This window comes from Triturus cristatus, chromosome 9, assembly GCF_964204655.1.
Source record: "Triturus cristatus chromosome 9, aTriCri1.1, whole genome shotgun sequence".
Taxonomy (NCBI): Eukaryota; Metazoa; Chordata; class Amphibia; order Caudata; family Salamandridae; genus Triturus; species Triturus cristatus.
This window is the reverse complement of record NC_140592.1, coordinates 71,214,367-71,234,355: the sequence shown is the minus strand read 5'-3', so window position 1 is coordinate 71,234,355 and position 19,989 is coordinate 71,214,367. Positions and strand designations below refer to the sequence as shown.

Sequence of the window (19,989 nt, the reverse complement as noted above, 5' to 3'; positions counted from 1 at the left end):
GCAGGCTTCACCCGCTGGGTGATCTACCCCTCTCCAGGTCCCATCTGCTGGATGGTGCACCCCACTGCAGGCTTCACCCGCTGGGTGATCTACCCCTCTCCAGGTCCCATCTGCTGGATGGTGCACCCCACTGCATGCTTCACCCACTGGGTGATCTACCCCTCTCCAGGTCCCATCTGCTGGAAGGTGCTCTCCACCGCAGGCTTCACCCGCTGGGTGATCTACCCCTCTCCAGGTCCCATCTGCTGGATGGTGCACCCCACTGCAGGCTTCACCCGCTGGGTGATCTACCCCTCTCCAGGTCCCATCTGCTGGAAGATGCTCTCCCCTTTAAGGTCCAACATGCTAGATGATCAACTTATTTTTGGGTCCTGCCCTGTGATGCGCGTGCACTGCGGTTAAGGTCCTACCTGCTGGATGGTGCACTCCTATTTAAGATGAAACTTCCTGGCTTTTGCACCCCTCTCTTCCTGGTTTGTCCAATTTTGGGGTCAATGTATTGCTAGATTGTGCACCCTCTTTTCGGGTTTCAAAGCTTTATTCGACAGCATGTCATAAAAGCATGTTAACATCCTAACAATATCATAAATATAAATACTATTTTTAAAAACAATGTACAATTTTTAAAATTACATTAAACCATGATGCTGGCGAATAGTTCCGATGAATTAATACCATCAATTTAAAAATCAAACCTTTATAATAAAAGTAGAACAATAACCTTAGTGTCAGATACTCATTGTCCAGCTTCTGCACCCTCTTTTAAGACCCTACCTGCTGGATAGCACATTCTACTTTGGGGTCAGCGAGTGACCTGTTGTAAATACCCAACTGGGATCAATGGCGTAGGGATAGTGTTCTGGTGAAAAGATATGAGACGAGGGCGCTACGCACGTGGATGTTATAACCAAGTGTGAGTAAACTTCCGTTGAAGTACGTGTCGAACTCTAAGGCTTTACTTGATGCCTCGTGTCGTGTCACCTCCATACCCTACCCAAAGCCCCCGCGACGTTTTACGGAAATATCTCAACGTTTAGCCCTGGAAAAGAAGATCTCATGTAGCGGTTGGACTGGAATTCTGGGCTCGCAAAGCCATTTGGAAAGACGGGTCAGGAAAAGTAGCAGCGGGCAGGCGCCCTCGGGAAAGTTTCGTGCTGATAACAGTAGCCTTATCTCGAGTTTTTAGGGCCTTAAAAAGCGTTAAAACGTATCGGCAGCCATAAAGAAGACCCGGCGACACATAGCGCATTGAATTTCTTGCACGCCTCTGCTTTCCATGAAAAGCGCGTACAGAATGATTTGAGCCAGCGTTCATGGGGGCGGTATTTGCATAAGGCATTCTGATTGGGCAAGCCTCCAGAGGGCCGGTTTGCAGCGCGTTCCTCATTGGAGCACTCTTTGACCTTCTGCTTTGTCACTGGGGTCAGAGCCTGATCACGCGAGGCACAGAGCCAGTCCTACCCTGATTGCGTGAGTTAATGTGTACATGTTTGGGTGTAACCCAGCACCGTGTTTACTTTATGTTCCATATTCAGATGAGCTATGGAGTGCTTTGTGGGAATAGTTGAAAACAAGAGCTTCGTGTATTAAAGTGGCTCAAAAAGGCAGTGAAACAAGTCACGGGATAATCTTTAGATGAAGGGCGCGCATCGAAAAGTGAGCATGCAAGATTTGTGGTGCTGGAATAACTTTAGGAGGGGGAGTGCCGCCATCAATGTAACGTCGTGGGCTTTGTGAAAGTTGAAGCGTCGCACTAAAAACAAGTGTACACGACACATTTATTTTTGGTAGGCGCCGGTAGATGAAGTGATGTGCTCAGAATCACAGGGTGTTGAGCCAAGACCGCCACTCTAACCCGGATCCCACCCCCAAAATGTGTCCTAAAGCTGCCTTAATGATCAGTGACTGATAGTTAAACTAATCAAAGACAGAAAAAACATATTAAAATGGCGGGGAGATTTTTATATAAATAGTAATCCTTAATTGTTTGATATTATGTTTTTTTTAGATTAATTTAGGGTGACTCTTCCGAAAGGCATTGGAGCAATTTACATGAGCACCAGTTATATTTCACAAAATCAAATTCATTTTTATTATTTTAGGTAGGGAGATTAAGTGATTTCCCCAGATTCACAGGATGTTGAGCTGACGCTGGTACTCCAACCCAGTTCCTACATTGGTAGCTCTGACCGCAGTTACATCCAGTTTCTTTTTCTCTGAGAAAGGTGGCCTCCCAGCGAGGCTTATGTAAACAACAACTCCACACCCAGGCCTTAAAGACACCGGGGCAGAGGCGACAACACCTTGCACCTTGTGAGGCTTCTCTTACCCACCCCATCCCCAGCCCACCATAGACTTGGGGCGCTGATGACCTGGTAGGGAAGGGGTCAAGAAAATCCAAGGGCTCACTAACACAGTAGAAAAACTGACAACCCACCAGGCCTTACAGCCTCCCACATTGAGACCTGTAATTTTCATGATATACAGATACTTTTACCTACAATGAACCTGGCTGGAAGTCTTTCAATAAGTCACCCTGAAAACCTGTAAATTATCTACCTGTCCTGTACATATGTGGAATGGCCTTGATCGAAAGGGCTAGGAGGTTTAGCATGTGCCGTTAATAGGAGAAAGATTAAGTGTAAAACTTTTATGTTGTCGAAGGGGGGACTTCACATATGATGCTTATCAGCACTTGAAATGTTTCTGCACAGAAATATTTGTTCAGCTCCATGGAAACAGTCATTTACATTTTACAGTATGTTATTAACCTTGGATCTCGCAGATGATGTGAAACGACTGGTTAAAATGTACCTTGTTGGTGGAGGCCCTCCTCAGAGGACTGCACTTATTAAAAGACCGAGGAAAAAAGAACCAGTACATGTACCTTAGTGTTGCAGTACCCTCTAGTGGGATTAAGAGATGAAATGTGTTGCAAAGGAGAATGATACGTGGGCCGAGTGATGTAGAACAGGATAGTAGATTTATTCATCAAGTTACTTCCTTGTTGGTTGGTTACAGGAAACAAGTTAGATACATGTTAGGCCCCACCAGGAGCAGTCTCTTTGCTGCTCAGCCCATCCGCTCCAACTGACTCTCTCTCTAACTCAAACACTCCAAACATTCTGATGACATCACCATTGGCTGAGCAGCAAGGCAGAGGACATCAATAGGGAGGATGCATTAAACGAGTAACACATTACAACAAAATGCCTTACAAGTTGGCTTCATTTACTTTGAACATTAGGCAAATCTCCCTTTTTACAAAGTTAACACCATTTCTACTGCACTACTGGGTGTGCAACAAACAACCGCAAGCTTACATTTTCCCTCCTTGTGCTTTGGAAGTAAATTACGAGCAGCCACGGGTAGTAGCTGCCACCCGTGGCTAACCCTTTAGTGCCCCCAGCACTACCATTACCACCTCTTGTCCCAGGGATCGTGAAGGCAGCAGCAGCAGCAAGAGTTAATGAGCATTTGCAAGGCCAACAGGCTTGCATTGAGAGTCTTGAATCAAACATTTAAAAAGCCAGCTGCATTGTAAAATCTAAACAAAAATGATTGCTTTCTGTTTGCAATTTATCTGTGAGATCATGAATTTAATTTGTGACGATTTAGAGTATTTTGGGTTGGTAAAATAGTCCCTCATACAATGCAATGCAAACGCTTCATCGGAGGAGGAATGATACAACAGCCATGAGAGCATGGGGTGAAATACAAATACTTCTCTGGGCGGATCCAAAGGCCACTTCATAATAATATTTGAAAGAATTAGTAATGCTAGGTCATGCAGACAGTTCAATTACGTAATCACGCATGTGTTTAGCACGCATGCCTTTACAACGCCGGCATTAGAACGAGCGTGTCGTTACGATGCGTTTCTTTAGCACGCAAGTCGTTACAATGACTTGCTTCAGGGGGTGCTGGGCTTTGGAATAGTTTCATTCACTCTTCCAACTCCAGTCTGCGCAACAGTTGGGAAGGTATTGGAATTAAAATCCAACAACACTCCACCAATGCGTCCCCTAAAGCAAGTTGTTGTAACGACGAGCGCACTAAACGAATGCGTAGTAACAACGCGTTCATTCTATTGCCAGCGTTGTAAAGGTACAGCATGATTCCAGCTTCATTTTGAAGGATGTTTCCCCATGCAGACAGCTGCATTATCGTACTAGACCCAAAAAATGAAGAGAGCTCTCTAAGTGCCCTGCTTAATTACCGTAGTGTGCATTTTCTCCCCTTATCCTAGCCTTAACGCAGGAAACAGGAGGCGGGTAATGGGGGGGAAGAATGGGACAAGAGGTCCATCCATTGATGTCTTTGGGTTAAAAATGTGTGAGATTTCACTTGTACCAGCCCAGGCATTTGGGTGAAATTAATGCAGAATCCTTGTACATTTCGCTACTAGGCTGGCTCTTGTACTTCCTGTCTGTAGTTCAACTCAGTCACATTTGTGGTGTTGATTTTGGGGTTCTTTTGGGTCACACACCTCAAAAGCCCTTGCACAGCACTTTGGGATGCAGGTAATGAATCTATACCCTGTTTCGCATTGTGATCTGTGACTTCAGTCAGCCTTATGTGTGCATCAAGTGCCATGCTCAAGTGCTGTGGGAATGCTTCGTTTGTGTGTGCTGCAGTCTCTTCTGTACATACTGTCTTGCAGTAAGTGCATTTTGAGGAGACTGTCTTACTTTAGCTCTGGTTTGACAGCGCATGTTAGCCAGAATCTTTTCCTTTTTATATATTTTATTACTGTATAAATCCAAACATGCCGAGTGTAGAATGACATATATTAGCATAGTTGAGAGTGACTCACAGAGTGACGGATATCTTGAATGAGTCATGATGCCCCTTCCCCCCCCCCCCTCAGTAATGGTAATCAGCAACACACTACATTCTGGGCAACAGCATATACGGTTTATATCTTGACTTTTTTATATCTTGACTTTTTTTCATGCGTATTAGTACTAGCCCTATATATATACATACTAGCCCTATATATATATATATATATATATATATATATATATATATATATATATATATATATATATATAATCATGAATTGTGTGCCTGCTACGATGCCCTAACTGTACTTGTGCATTCTGAGAGGCCTCCAGGCCTGTGTCCAGGCCTCTGGTTGGGGGAGGGGGGGGGGGGGGGGAGGGGGTTGCAAGTATTTGATCCTTTCAGGGCCACCTTAATATTCATGTGATATTACCAGTGATGTCACATGCCACTTATCGAATGGGCTTTGAAGGGATTCTCTAGCCCCTCTCAGGTCTGTCAAAGAGGAAGGATCAAGGTAATAGGCGGGGCTGGAAGCGGAGGGCCAGAGGCAGCACTTACTGCCCCCAGATACTCATGGCAAATCCTACCAGCCCGATCCTATTTGTTCTGTTAGGAAGGGAGTTCGAAGAGAGGATTGGGGGAGCAGCCGAGCACCTCCCACCCTCCCTGCAAAGCCATCTGATCCCATCAATAGAAGAACTGAACCAGTAAGTAGAAAGTGGAATGGGATGGGATGTGCCAGGATTTTACCTAGTCCTTGCCTTTCCAATTCCCACATCCTCGTTCAGTTTCCCTAGTCACTTCCTTTCATAGTGCTTCTCTGCCCAAGAGAAGTATTTTGCAATGAAGGGGCTGTGCAGCTTTGTCCCTGCAAAGAACAAGGCACTGTTTGGATATTTCTTATTTTAAGTACATAGTAGAACAATGTCTGACTCCTTTCTGGTGCACAGCCACACAGTTCTGTGCCATAGCAAAGAGCCAGATGTTGTTTGAATTTTTTTCTTATCATAAGAAAAGATCCACTGAGTGTCTGGATCCTTTCCTAGTCACAAATGTTTCTGCCCGCCTCTTAACAGGCAGGCCACACTTTCATCACTGCTCTCTGATTCGCAGGCATCTACATTGGCAGCGTATTAACAAGCATATTCTTTTTAATGCCATTGCCATCTTACCTCGTGTCCTCCATGATTCACCCCACAGTTTCTTGAGGCTAAGTTCTCTTTGTACTCGCCAGCTAGACCCCTGCGACCCAGAGGTCCTTTTGTACGTGACATCACTGAATCTTGTAGTAAAACCTACGGAGACAGAACTTTTTCGCTATAGCCCCACTTCCGCAAGGCACTGGAAGCCCACCTGTTTAATCAGTTGTGTGGAAGTTATTTTTCTTTTTGCCCTTCTAGCACCCTGAAGCTTCAGTATATGCACACTTGCTAAATGATGACATACTATACAAATGATCAACACGTTTTGGTGCTTAAATACTGCCCCTTAAGGCTCAAGGGTCTTCCCCAGGAATGTAGGTATCGCACATCAAATATTGTAAAACAATCCCTGCTTCATAGGGCATGTTCACCAGCATTAGATGGAGGAGGAGTGGTATGGAAGTATCACATCAGCTATTGGCGGGGTTGTCAGTGTCCAGTATGTTTCCCAGTGCGAGTCACTGTAATCGCAGCTTGCACTATTAAACAGGCCATGCCCATGCTGCCAAGCCACACTCTAAACTGACTGGGTGTAGGCAGAGGAAATGCATAGGCTACATAGACCTTGAGACTGCAAACTATATATGCAACACAAAAGCATCTATTTCCATCGCTGCAAGCACCAAAAGGGCAGTGATAGTGAGGTGGCGACTGTCGGGTTCCATAATTCTTTGCAGCCCCCATCTGTGTTGAATCCTGTCTGGGTACATTGGGTTGTGGTGGTTTAAAGGAACAGTTCATGGCACAGCCTGTCGCAGTTCTGAAAATGGTGGTGACTGCCACTTTATTTGTAGCTGAGGTACAAACTTTTACGTAAAATATGAATTTGACTTTTTTTCTCACTTTAACACCTTAGATTATATCACTGCTCTGAGTGGCCTTTATTAACATTAGTGAACTACACCCGTTCTGCTGTGACAATTTATTAATGACTGAAAGGCAAATCAGTTATCCTGTTTACTCCTATATAAACCTTTTACTTTTATAGATGGAACACCATTATGGTCTAATAAACCATACACAAGAGAGGTTGTTATACAGTGTGCATCCTAAGGTGGCGCAGTGAGAAAAGTAATTGACTAAGGTAAACCTGTTTGGTAAAGCTTGGAAGCTGGGATTGAAACCAAGTTTCCTGATTCGACATTGTACTATTTAGATCCTGGATGGATATTGCATTCTTTCCCCTTCTGCTGTGAAAAAAATGTTATTTGTGACCCAAAGCGACAAGTTGTGGTGTTGTAACTCCTATTCAAGGCTTTTAGTGTTGTCATAGATGATGCAACATTATGGTCTGTTAATCCATATGCGAGAGGTCTTTGTATAATGCGCCTCCTGAAATAAATGATTTCAAGTTGCTCTCAAATGTGATAATCACTGAAAAGGAAGTAAAGGGAAGAACAGTAATTGCCCTGAGTCCCACAGTTTGGTCAAGTTGGAAAAGTGCTTTAAACCAAGGTCTCTGCGTCAGGACCCCACAGCGAGTTTTGCCCTGGATTCAATAAAAGCTTCAGACTGGCTTTGGCATGTTATGCAAGGACATTCACACTAACACCTGATTTTTATAAGATCAGGTAATAGTAGTGGAAACACCCATCTACATAGAACAGCTAACCCATGGGTAGAAACTGTGTAAGCATCTCTAGTTCAGAGAACAGGTGCAGCTGGGTTAGCATCAGCACAAGCAGGTACAAATCTGGCAACAGCAGTGCAAGCTTTAGTTTCTCAAAGAACAGGGACAGCCTGGCAATAGTAAAGCAAGCTTCCCTCTCTCAAAGAAGGCAACAAGTGCAATCTTCCATTTTTTCAGGACGGATTCAGCATGGCAGAGCTGTACATGCTTTCATCGCTCACAGAACATGAACGCTTTAGGTATGAGTGCCATACAGGTTGCAGACAGATGTCTGAGACAGGTGCTAACCTCATTGAGAGGAATGTATAGGTGGATAAGTGAGTGAATATGTCATTTCGGGCACCATTCTCGCTTAGGTGATATTCCACGTCAACTCCCTAAAAAGCTTGCTGCTGTCTTCCTGGGCCCTCTTATTATCGATTCTTTCTTTTTCCATGTATTGATAAATAGTAGTAACCTAGTTAGTCATTGCTTTTTGGGACAGCCTCGCCGCAGCCTATGTAACTATGCTCTAGACAGGCACACAGGTGTCAACCTCTTTAAAAAGGGTTGAATGCGCGTGCATCAGGCCTTAGGCAATCCCAGCCTAGCTGCTTCATTTGTTCAAAACGCTGAAGGCTGCCAGCGAGCCTCACTTGTACAGTTGACCCTAGTGTAAACATGTGGCATTATTCCAGATCTTTTAAGCATTTGCACCGTTACAAGGCATCTACACCTCACATCCTTTAGTAAACAGTATAAGAATGAAATGTCACCCTGACTCAGCAAATTCTAGAGTTGTCAGATGGAAAATGCTGAATCATCCTGTTCTCAATGTTCCTGTAAAAAAGAGCAGCATGTTATGTCTCCTAGTGAAGTAAATCAATTAACAGCCTTGGATAGAGACAATATGTCTGGATTTTGTGGAAGATTGTTGGATTTTGTGGAAGATTGTTGAAGTGTGAAAACGAGATGGGAAAAATGCAAAGGTGAAAATGGTGAAGTGGAGGAGGCTGGATTAAGGGTTGTGAGCATGTGTTTGTTTCTGTTACAGTGCAGTATTGTATCCATAAAGAACTAGGATACATTTGAAAAAAGTCGCTATCTCTGCAGAAGTTGGACCGTAATTACTGGAATCACAAGTGGTGCAGTAGTACTGAGGATAAATCCTCCAGGTCAGACTGGGAGGTCGCTGTTCCTGGTAAATGCAATTGGATTACGAGTTTACGTGTGAGATTCAGTGCAGTAGCACCTATTTCCGCATGTTAATACTCATTAAGTAGCGGTCCACAGGCAATCAATTTTTGATACCACCAATACTGGTAATGCCATGATATCAGTAACACTCATAATACAAGCCTATATGTTGGGATTTTTCTGATATTTTTATTTGTTGTGATACACCGAGGCCCTCATGAGAAAGATCTTGCCTCAATATGTGGTCTCCTAGAGGTAGATTTGCATGCATGCCGGCCCTCCCGATTCAGGCAGGAGACTACCGATTTCAAATCTAGTCTCCCACTACCTAGCCTTGCATGCAAAAACCCGATTCCTAGGTGAGCTTCTCCAGACAAGGACTGGTCTTGTGTGACTCGGAGTATGCACTGTCAGTAACCTGCTCCTTTAATATGCACTGTCAGCAACCTGCTCCTGTAGGCCAGTGCACGTTTGTCGAGCTCTTTCTGCCTGCCACAGTGCTATCTCTGTGCTCCTGACAGGTAAAAACGTATATATTTGCATTTCTGATATCCCCTCCTGCAGTTGCACACTTGCAAGTCCCATGCATGCCATTAGACCCGAATCAGGCCTTTATAGAAGTCAATAGGAAAAATGCATTCATCCAATAATTTGTTTTTAATCTCCCACTTTCCTCTTCTAAAATGCTGGCATGCATGCATTTGTGCGAGTGAGATGCGCTCTGTGTAAACAACATTGAAGCCCTCTTAGAGTGGGCTTTGTAAGGGAGGATTACACACCGATCTCCACGGTTCTATAGAAAGATGTCGGCACCAAAATCTTTTGCCTGGAAATTTGAATACATGTCTCCAGCTTGTGGCCCATCTAGCTTGATCCTGGTGGAACTCACCACATTGTCACTGGGGTGAATTCCAGGGTTTCCTTAGTATGCTGTACAGGGTGAAGACTTACTGTCCCTTGGATACTTGAAGCTGTGCGGTGTTTCAAGTGTGGTGTGTTGGGGATGTGCCCCTATGATGGAACTTGGTGTCTCAGTGCCCCTAGGATGCAGGGCATTGTTATAGGCTAGAGCTCCCCCCCCCTACCCACCGCCCTCCTCCCCAGAAGCAGGCATTACCCTTCACACTTGGAGGAATAGTGTTCACAAATTAAAGTTATCTGTAGTAAGATAGTGCCCCTAGGATGTGGTGGCAAGTGTGCCTGTGTACCACACAGTATGGTGGGATGGTGTCCACAGGCTGCAGTACTGTATGCTGGGTTTGTGTCCCTAATGTCCAGCACAGTGGGATGGGTTAGTGTATCTAGGATGTAGTGTTTTGTGTCCATGATGTGCAGTGCAGTATGGGGGCGGGGTATTGTCTCTAGACTGTAGTGCTGTGTGCTGGGTATTGCCCCTAGGTTGCAGTACAGTGTGATGGGTCGGGGTATCTAGGATGTGGTGTTTTGTCTCCCTAGTGTGCAGCGCATTATGATGGGATAGTGGTTGGTTGGTGGATTGGTGTTAAGATCAGTGCAAGTGATGAGCTGTTGTTAGTAGACTGCAGTGAAGTGTAGTATCTTTGTGTGCCTACGCTGCAGCACAATAGGGTAGGCTAGAGCCTATGTGATGCAGTTTGTCTAGTTGTTTATATAGTGCTAAGCTGCCATCCTCCGATTGTTTCACAGCGCTTTGGGACACTAAATGGATGAACTGCCGAAACAAAGAGGGTCTCAGAACGCAAAAGAACAGAGTGCGCATCATGATCTTTGTCTCAATCTTGTAGTCTCCTGGCCTCCATGGTGGTCCCCACATCTGCTGAACGGCTGTGATTGGTTAGGTCCTACAGGCCGTTTATCTGCAAGGAGATTACAGATATTCTCAGATGGGGCAAGCTTCTAGCTTCAGGTTCCGTGGGTGCCCAACACACACCAACCAACAGACTTTATGGGCATAAGCAATCGCTTTCCACCTCCCTTCCTTTGTAGCTGTTGCATCTTTGCACTAAAAAAAGGCCTCTGAGGGACCACTAAATTACATAAGTGGTAGGTCAGCTTCCTGGAAGACCTGCCTGATCTTTACACTGGTCTGTTCTTGGCTGAGAGGATCTATGCAGTGGCATATGTAGGTACAAGGCAATACTCCCAGGCTGTAGAACCATAGTACAGCTCTCTAGTATCCACTTGCCTATGCATTTGAATAGATCCGTTGTGCCTTTAGGTAACAAAAGCCCTCTCTAGCCAGCTCTAATATGAATTAACACCAGTCATAAACCCAGGCTTCCCTCTCTTGCACCGATATACATTTGCATAGAGCCCCTTCTGTTGACATGTATTGTACTAGCATTGAGATGTAAAGCGCTCTTTGTTGAAACCTAAGAAGCATGCAGATTACAGCGGGGTGTGACGGCGTTGGAGTAAGCTCCTGATCTGCAAAACCAAAGACAGCATTACATATGTGTGTTTGAGGATGTTTCCTATAACTAACTAAACTTACAACAAGCATCCCGTGGTGAGTCAATCTTTTGTGAACAATGCACATCGAGAATTGGAATAGGGTACTGGTGATGTTAGTGAGTGGTAGCTGCGGAACTAAATAATTCAGTGGTGGTAGTTTCCAGATGATTTACACCAGTTTAATTAAAACCATCAACAGGACTAATGCACTATAGGCGCTTTTTGGACTCTTTGGTTAACATACGCACCATTATATTATTATTATTATTATTATTATTATAGGTTGTGGATTATCGGCTTGAAATGGGGTCCTCCAACTTGATTAACACATATTTCCAGGCAAACTCAGAGGACCAAGTGATGTACAAATGGCCTCCCCTATGGGTGTTAATGCCTGTTGCTCTCCCGCCCCGGAATTGTGGGCCTGATGCAAAGGTGAGGGCGGATAATCAGAAGGATGGGCAATTAACAGGTGTTAACCTCAGCATGTGGGCAGTGAAGCTTTTAGCACCATTCTCCCTCAAATCACCCGCCACAGCAGTCAAAGCGGTTCATGGCTCTTCTTCGCAATATCTACTCGCTCCACATTCTCTTCAGACTCAGAAAGGTGAAGAGAGAGCATTCTAAGGCTTCCGATTGTCTAACCAGTATCAGCCTCCTACTGAGATAGCTTCTGAATTTGTCTTACTGCTTATGCAACCTTAAGATCTGTACTTCATCTCCCAGGCATTGGTTGGTAGATAGTATGTTATGTTTTTAATTTAGCTGACCAGCACTTGTGTCCTCTGGGGGTCTCTAGACACTCACAAGTGATTTGAGTTACAGATCCAGTTTCCGCAAGCAGGGATCGGTAACTGCATTGAGTGTTATGCTTTGTTTCTACAGAGATCTACCTCATTCGGCCATGAAGATTGCTGTAATTGGACAAAGCTTGTTTGGGAAGGAAGTATACAAGGAGCTTCGGAAGGAAGGGCATGAGGTGGTAGGCGTGTTTACTGTCCCAGACAAGAATGGCAAGGCAGATCCTCTTGGTAAGTAAATGAGGATTAGAGATTAGGATCTAACGGGGTGGGTCCACTGTAATCGTGTGTTCTGAGCTGCGTGCACTGTTCAGTTGGTTGGTAGCACATGTGAAAAGATGCACTTTAAAGTGGATACAACATATTGCAACAGAATCATTTCAGAAAACCTTATATGTGGTAGACCACAATATCAAAGTTACAAGTAGTAAAAGTAAACACCCATTAATATCCAACAGTTTGACCTACATTTGTTCAAAATCTGATCCTTTTTATCTAGATCATAGGTTGACCTGGTGTTAAACTTTCTTTGACTGCAAATTTCCTGCATTGCTGAAGTTTTCCAAAAGGAGGGGGTGGAGATCAAATTCAGTAACTGAGAATTGGGCAAGACACAGAGCAGAGAGTCCTGGTGCATGCATTCCATTCTCATGAAAGACAGGGCACATGTTGGATGGAAACTGCACCGCTGGCGTGCCTGGTGCATCTCAATGGACTCATACATGTTACTGTAGTAGAGGGAAATAAACATATTTGAGGATAGAAGTCAGATAAACTTGAAAACCACTGAAGGAGTTTGGGCATATACATTCTAAGGAAGTACAACGTCTTTGTGAGTTTATAAGGGACAATGTAAGTGGAAGCAATCATGGGAATATGCTATCTTGGGCACTGAGGGGGTGAGCCCTATATGGCTTTTGAATGTGCTGCTTTTATGCCTGGACAGCTTGTTCACATACTCAGTACTGCATATTGAAGATGAACACAATACACAAGTTAGGTAAAACACAAAATAAAAATGGCACAGACAGTACTGTAAAAGGTGTGATGCACTCCAGACACAGCTGAATAATAAACTGTAGTCTTTGTTTTCTGCAATGTAGCAAATGGTTAACTACCCAAGTAAAATAGTTTTTGAGTAATGTTTTAATATACAAATGGGGTCCACTGAAAAGCTTCTTTTCCATTTCATTTTTGATACAATAATTTCAGACACGCATCAACACAAAATTTATGGTTAAAATACATATTACCCAAGTTCTTGCACCTGCACATTACTCACATGGGCAATATTTAATTCGTTTTGTGTTCTTAGCACCTTGTTTAGGGCTTCAGGGGTTGTGAAATCATTCCAGAGTCATTCCTTAGAGGCATTGACACATGTGTCTCTAAAGGCATCAGAGAATTCTTGTTAAAGAGCAAACAAGCATTTCCAATGCAATAGGTTTCGCTTTTGTAAGAGGTTAAGCTATTGGGATTGTAAATGACAATGCCTTTTATTTTTCTGTTTTGATAATTGATACAAAAATAAAAGGCATTTTCATTTACAATGCCAATAGCTCAAACTCTTGTAAATTGAAGACCTTTTTCATTTCAATGAAGCATTCGACATTGTCCTGGGCTGCTTGGAAAGAGCAAGCACGCATGGCACGCTGAATGTTGCAGGAAAGCATGTCGTGCCTTCAGTAGGAGAAACTCATTAAAGAAAATAGTGCTTACAGACTAAATAAGACATACTGTGTAACAACAGAAGTAAAAGGGACAGTCCTCATGGGAGGCTACAAATGAAGGCAAGGCGGTACTAAGGAGGGACTAACAAGCCTATTAACAAATTAGAAGCCAGCATTCACAAAGGACAATGGCACAGGCCAATGAAAAATATGGGCGGAGAGAGGCTGGAGCTTCAAGTTCATACTCAAATACAGCATGCCTCGCAGAGAATTGCATGTGCTGGCCAGGCTCGACCTAAAGATGGCTCATGATGTGTCTCATACGAACAGTAACATTGTCTGCAATTCCTATTTTGTCTAAACTGAAGAAAGAGCAAATGGAATGTTAGTTGTATGGGTAAAAGTATTACCAGTAGAATAGAGAAGTTAACTTGTCACATGGCAATCACTGATGAACCATAAATTATTTGCCAGTAATATTTATTGTTCTAAATTCTGTTTTATCTCAATAGATGAGGGTGGATGCAGGCAAATCCCACCAACCATCCCTTTGAATTCAACATAGATTTTAGCCCATCCACTGAGGACCATAAGAAGTAAGAAAGTCTTAAGGAACACATGGAACCATAGCACACAAAAGAGCCCCAACAGTTATCTTAGACAGTGATATGTCAATAGTAAAGGGTCGGCAACGTTTTTCTTTTTATGAATATCCTTGACTTTATTGTATTGTATTGTATTGGATATGATACTTATAAAGCGCGGCTATCACCCTACGGGTATCTTGGCGCTATAGTACGTGAAACATCAGTCCGTGGAAGATGCCAAAGGGGTTCCAAAGAGAGGAGCCCTCCTAACGATCAAATTCTAGGGAACAGCCACGTTTTAACCCTTTTCCTAAACTGCAGAAGGTCTTGAAACTGCCTGATATCCAGAGGAAGGCTGTTCCAAAGTTTGGCAGCGGCAGAGCTGAACGCCCTGCTTCCTGATTTGGCTTTGCAAATTTTCGGAGCTCTCACCAGACAGGCCGTGGAGGAACGGAGACACCTTAATGGGGTACACCACACAACGGTCTCCTGAAGAGGTTTAGGTCCAGCCCCATGCAGAGCCTTGAAGACCATGCAGAGGGACTTAAACTGGATCCTCTGCCTTATTGGTAACCAGTGAAGCTCAGCAAGAGCCAAGGACCCTGATGCACACCGCGGCTACGCCAGTGCTAGTTTGGCCGCAAAGGTCTGGACTCTTTGGAGACGTTCAACCAAACATTTTGGGGCCTCCAATAGTAGGGCATTACAATAGTCCACCCTGCTGAGGATGAGACTTCCAACAATCAACGCTCTGGCTGTCTTAGGCACCAGCGGAAGGATTTTTCTCAAGGCCCTGATCAAGGAAAAACAGTTCCCCACCACCTTATTTACATGTGTTTCCAAGGTTAAGTTAGCATCGAGCATAGCTCCTAAATTCCGTACTGCTTTTGCTGGAACCAAAATTGGGGCAGCTGAAGAAGGCCAAAAATTATCAGGAAAAGGGGGAGGAAGTTTCCCCAACGTACAGTATAAGACCTCGGTCTTATCTGAGTTGAATTAAAGCGAGTTGGCTCTTAGCCAGTGAGCAGTGTCACGTATACAATCATGAAAAGTCGCTAGAGAAATTGACTGATTCCCCTCTAAGGAGAAGAAGAGCTGAGTGTCGTCAGCATAGTTCACCAAATTCACACCATGTGTCTTTATGATTTCAATCAAGGGTCTCATATAGATATTAAAGAGAATAGGGCTAATAGCCGATCCCTGAGGAACACCTTGATGGACATTGGAGAATTTTGAATGAAACGGCAGAAGAGAAACCGCCTGACACCTGTCGGAAAGATACGAACTGAACCATTCTAATGTCGTCCCTGACACCCCTACCTTTTCTAGTCCGGTCAGCAAGATGTCATGGTTGACCGTGTCGAAAGCGGTAGACAGGTCGAGCAAAATAAGAATGCCAGATTGTCCCCTGTCTGCCCGCAATCGAAGGTCATCTAGCATGGTCACCAAAGCAGTTTCCGTTCCATGACCAGGACGGAAGCCGAACTGGACATCATCCAACCTAGAGTTAGATTCCAAAAATTGAGACAAGGTTCTGCTGACCAGACGTTCGATGATTTTAATCGGATATGGTAAGAGAGAAATTGGTCTATAGTTACCAGCACAGGTTGGGTCGAGTGTCGCTTTTTTTAGGAGTAGAGTAACCACCGCTCGTTTCCAACACGCTGGTACTAATTCAGAAGTTAGAGAACTGTTACAAATCTGGCACAAAATGGGAAAGAGCTCAGGACCCAAATCCTTCCAAATTTTGTGTGGGAGAGGATCTAAAGGGGAACCTGATGGCACACCCAAAGCAATTCTGTTAAAGATCTCCTCCGAGAAAGGCTCTAAATGGTTCAGGGAGGTCAGAGAGTCTGACTCTATCTCATTTATCTTTCCTCTATCTTGTGGCCCATCAGTTTCCATGGTAAGGCCTTCTTTCCTAGAAACATTAGTCACCCTCAAGCCATCAATAGTCTTACTTATTTTTTCCATAAAAAAAGTCGCTAATTTGTCACACAAAGCTAGAGTTGGCAGGATTATAGATTGTGTACATTCAGGGACCGTCATATCCTTAACTATCTGAAAAATTGTTCTGGATTGATTTTTAGAATTTAAGATAGTATTGGTGAAATATTCTGATTTTGCCGAGTCAATTCCCTTCCTATAGTCCACTATTGCAGCCTTCCAAACAGATTTATCTACGTCCAAGTAATCCTTCCTCCATTTCCTCTCCGCCTGTCGGCAGGTCAATTTTAAGGATTTAAGATGATCATTATACCTGCAGGCCGATGGCCTGCTGGTCTTCTTAAAAGTTTTCATGGGGGCAATCTGGTCTATCCTAGTTTCAATCTGGTCACAAAAATCTATATAGTTATCCTCCACTGATCTCCCGTTATTAAAATCCTTATCAAAGGAAAAAATCAGGGATGAGGTGGTCTTATTCTTTAAGAGTCCCTTCCAATCTCTACTCTTGTACGCCCTTACCTCCCTAGTGGTTGAGTGTACCTTTCTAGGGTCCAGTAACTGAAATTTGACCAAATAATGGTCGGACCAGCCAACCGGAAGAATGTCAACTACTCCCAAAGTCTGTGCTTTAGAGAAGATCAAATCCAATGTGTGTCCCCCCCTCCCCCTCCCTTATGGGTGGCTTTGTTAACACATTGATCTAGGCTCAAACTCTCGCAGGATTGAATCAGATTACTGTAACCTGAATCCAGCTTTCCATTCATCCATAAGTTAAAATCGGCCAGGATAATTAAATTGGAATGGGTGAGGGCCATATTGCAGATGACATCTATCAGACCCTGCATATGGGATGAGCTGGCTGCTCCTGGGGGTCTATAACAAATAATGCCCACCAGTGAGCAGCCTTTATGATTTTTTAATGAGAAGCCCATAAGTTCAAACCCTTCAACTTCATCAATATCCAATTGGGCGAAGTTCAGGTTTTCCTTAAATATAATCCCAACCCCACCTCCTCGTCCCCTGGCTCGAGGTTTGTGTTGAATTTTATACCCATTAGGGCAGGCCAGGCCTAAGTCCACCTCCAATCCCGGAAGTGTCCAAGTTTCCATCATGAAAAGGATGCCTAGGCAGTGCGAATCAATCAATAACTGGATCTCCACACAGTGTTTGGGTAGGGACCTGACATTAAGCAGCCCTCCCATCAAAACACTCTTCCTCACAAAGTCAGCCACAGGGCCAGCCGTCTCATCAAAATGAAATGTAGAAATCCTACCACTCACAGACTTACCAGTCTGTGTTAGTACTTCGCTGGAGTAGCAGATCTTTTGTGTAGAAACACCCCCTATATCAAAACGGGCAACATTGCAGGCGCCGTGCGCGGCCGGTGCGTGGACGGGCGCAGACAGGCTTGCCTTAGGCGCACCTTCGGTGCACCAGCGGCGCGCCCGCCGCACGTCCGCTGCACGGCCACGCCAGCGTGCTACTAGGTATAGGCTAAGGAAAGGCTAGACTGCTAACCCTCAGAGGACGGCGGGTCCGCTCTAACAGGCGGGCACCGCGAGGGCAGTCAGCAGCCTGAACAATATATTTTAACAGACACAGCAACAAATATTGAAATAGGTTAAGAATTTTCCTTTTTATAAAACAGAGCGCAAATGTGCAATTGGCAAAACCCCCACCACACCGATCCGATCACGTAGCTATTCTTCTCCAGTTCTTCATATCACATATAACACCTCTCCATAGAGCAGCCAACATGTTTTTTCTACAAGACGTTTTCAAGGCTGATGGGTATTGTGAGTTCTTTATTCCATGTATCAGTCAGTTCATAGTCAAATTAAGAAAATCCATCTGCGCCATTTGAAAGTCATGCCTGTAACACATCCTCAAAGGCATGCCAATAGCCTGGGTACTTCCACCCTAGAGTCTGGTGCTCATGCCCTTTGAGAAACTGGGCAATCCTTGTTGATGCGTCCCCCTAGTCAAGGATACTTATAAACAGAAAAACGTTGTCGACCCTTTACGATTGGCATATCATTGTCTAATATAACTGTTGGGACTCTGATGTGTAAACACTATAGCATAAGCCACTATTTAGTTAAGGAATTCATACCTGGAGGGCTATTTCTAGGTCTAAAAACCAAATCACCAGATGGTTCAGTGTGGCGGAAAAGCAGTAAATATTATATAAAACTGGAACATAGCTTAAATCTGAAGGTGCCAGGAAAAGAACAAGAAATAAAATCTACATACGCTGAAAAAAATATGTGATAACCAATATTCAATAATGATACAGAAATTCTGCCCTAAAATTAACACAAGGTAAAATACAAGATTTGCAGTAATACTGCATTGAGTAACAGAAATATTGTGACAGCTGCTTGCAGCATCCATGACACACTCACACACTACACCCCTTATAACTTTGCAGTTATGGAAATCTTCTTCCACAGTCTTTCAGACAGGGGTGAAGAGGGCGGACTCAAAGACTCGGTGTGCATATGTGTATATATATATATTCCAATCGAGCACTCAGCTCCAATATTAAACACCAGAGTCCACAGTTATACCAACATAAGGAGGTTTATTAATGTCATAAACCTGCAGTGACGCGTTTTGCCCCCGAGAGGGCTTGTTCACACGTGTGAACAAGCCCTCTCGGGGGGCAAAACGCGTCACTGCAGGTTTATGACATTAATAAACCTCCTTATGTTGGTATAACTGTGGACTCTGGTGTTTAATATTGGATCTGAGTGCTCGATTGGAACTTCGTTCTTCACGGCATTGATTTTACCGGTTTTCTCCGCCGGCATCGCGCCACCCCTCGAAGGGCGTTGGATCTCCGGAATGAGTTGCTATGAGAAATATATATATATATATATATTTTTTTTTAATGTATGTGTTTGTTTTATTACGTGTGGCTGGTGAAACAGCTACACCAGTCTGTAGTCCAGGACTAATAATGCTTGCATCCATATTCATTCAGTCTTATTTTACATGCAATAAAATAGACATACAGGCATGCAACCATAGCTTTTTCAAGCAATGCACACGTATGCTGTAGTCTTTTCTATTTGACAATGATTGAGTTAATGCCAGTGGCAACGTTCAAGTCAAGTGAATGGATGTGTGATACCTTAAAGAAAGTGTATCATGGTTCATGAGTGTGATTTTCCATCCAGGGATCTCAGAGGTGAGCGATCAGGCTCTCTTTTTATTGGTGCTCAGATGTGCCCCTTGACAATTTGAGTGCTATGCAAAAAGACAAAAGCATTCACTTTTATCAATCATACAAATGTATAAATAAATGTGAAAAGTAAGTTTATCCTTTGTAAACCCACATGTATCTTTTCTACATAATGAGGTGACTGAGATCTTTTAAGAGAAACAAAGTGCCATATATTTAAAGAGAACAGAGAGAAGCCTGGTTATTTTCAATGACTAAAACAAATGTTTGAGTGTATTTAAATAAAGTGACAGTTCAAATGCTCTGATTAGTTTAGGAGACGGTTTTCTGATGTGCATATTCCTCGGTTAATGTACGGAAAGTTAGTCCAGTGTTTTGAGTCAATGAGTAGTGCAGAGCAGTCTAAAAATATAAATGATTCAGAGTAGACGAGCCCTGTCTAGATCTATGAAATGACTGCGGATGTATGTGTCACTGGTTGTAACTATCACTAAGCATGGGCACAAGTCTTCATGGCAACCATTTGTACTGGGACTACAAATTCCTCTGTGACTATCGAGCAGCTA

At 43.7% G+C, this 19,989-nt stretch overlaps 1 protein-coding gene across 2 annotated transcripts in view; it reads left to right on the top strand.

Moving 5' to 3' along the window:
- The window catches only part of ALDH1L1 (aldehyde dehydrogenase 1 family member L1), a 165,068-nt gene that overhangs the window by 5,471 nt on the left and 139,608 nt on the right, over nucleotides 1-19,989 (top strand). Inside the window, exons 1-2 of one of the 2 annotated variants that reach the window (XM_085624423.1) lie at nucleotides 1,415-1,470; nucleotides 12,118-12,263. In XM_085624423.1, the coding sequence (XP_085480549.1) occupies nucleotides 12,137-12,263 (127 nt within the window). In that variant the 5' untranslated portion in view covers nucleotides 1,415-1,470; nucleotides 12,118-12,136. Of the gene's footprint in view, nucleotides 1-1,414; nucleotides 1,471-12,117; nucleotides 12,264-19,989 lie in introns of those variants that run through there. The other variant, XM_085624422.1, reaches the window with a different exon arrangement.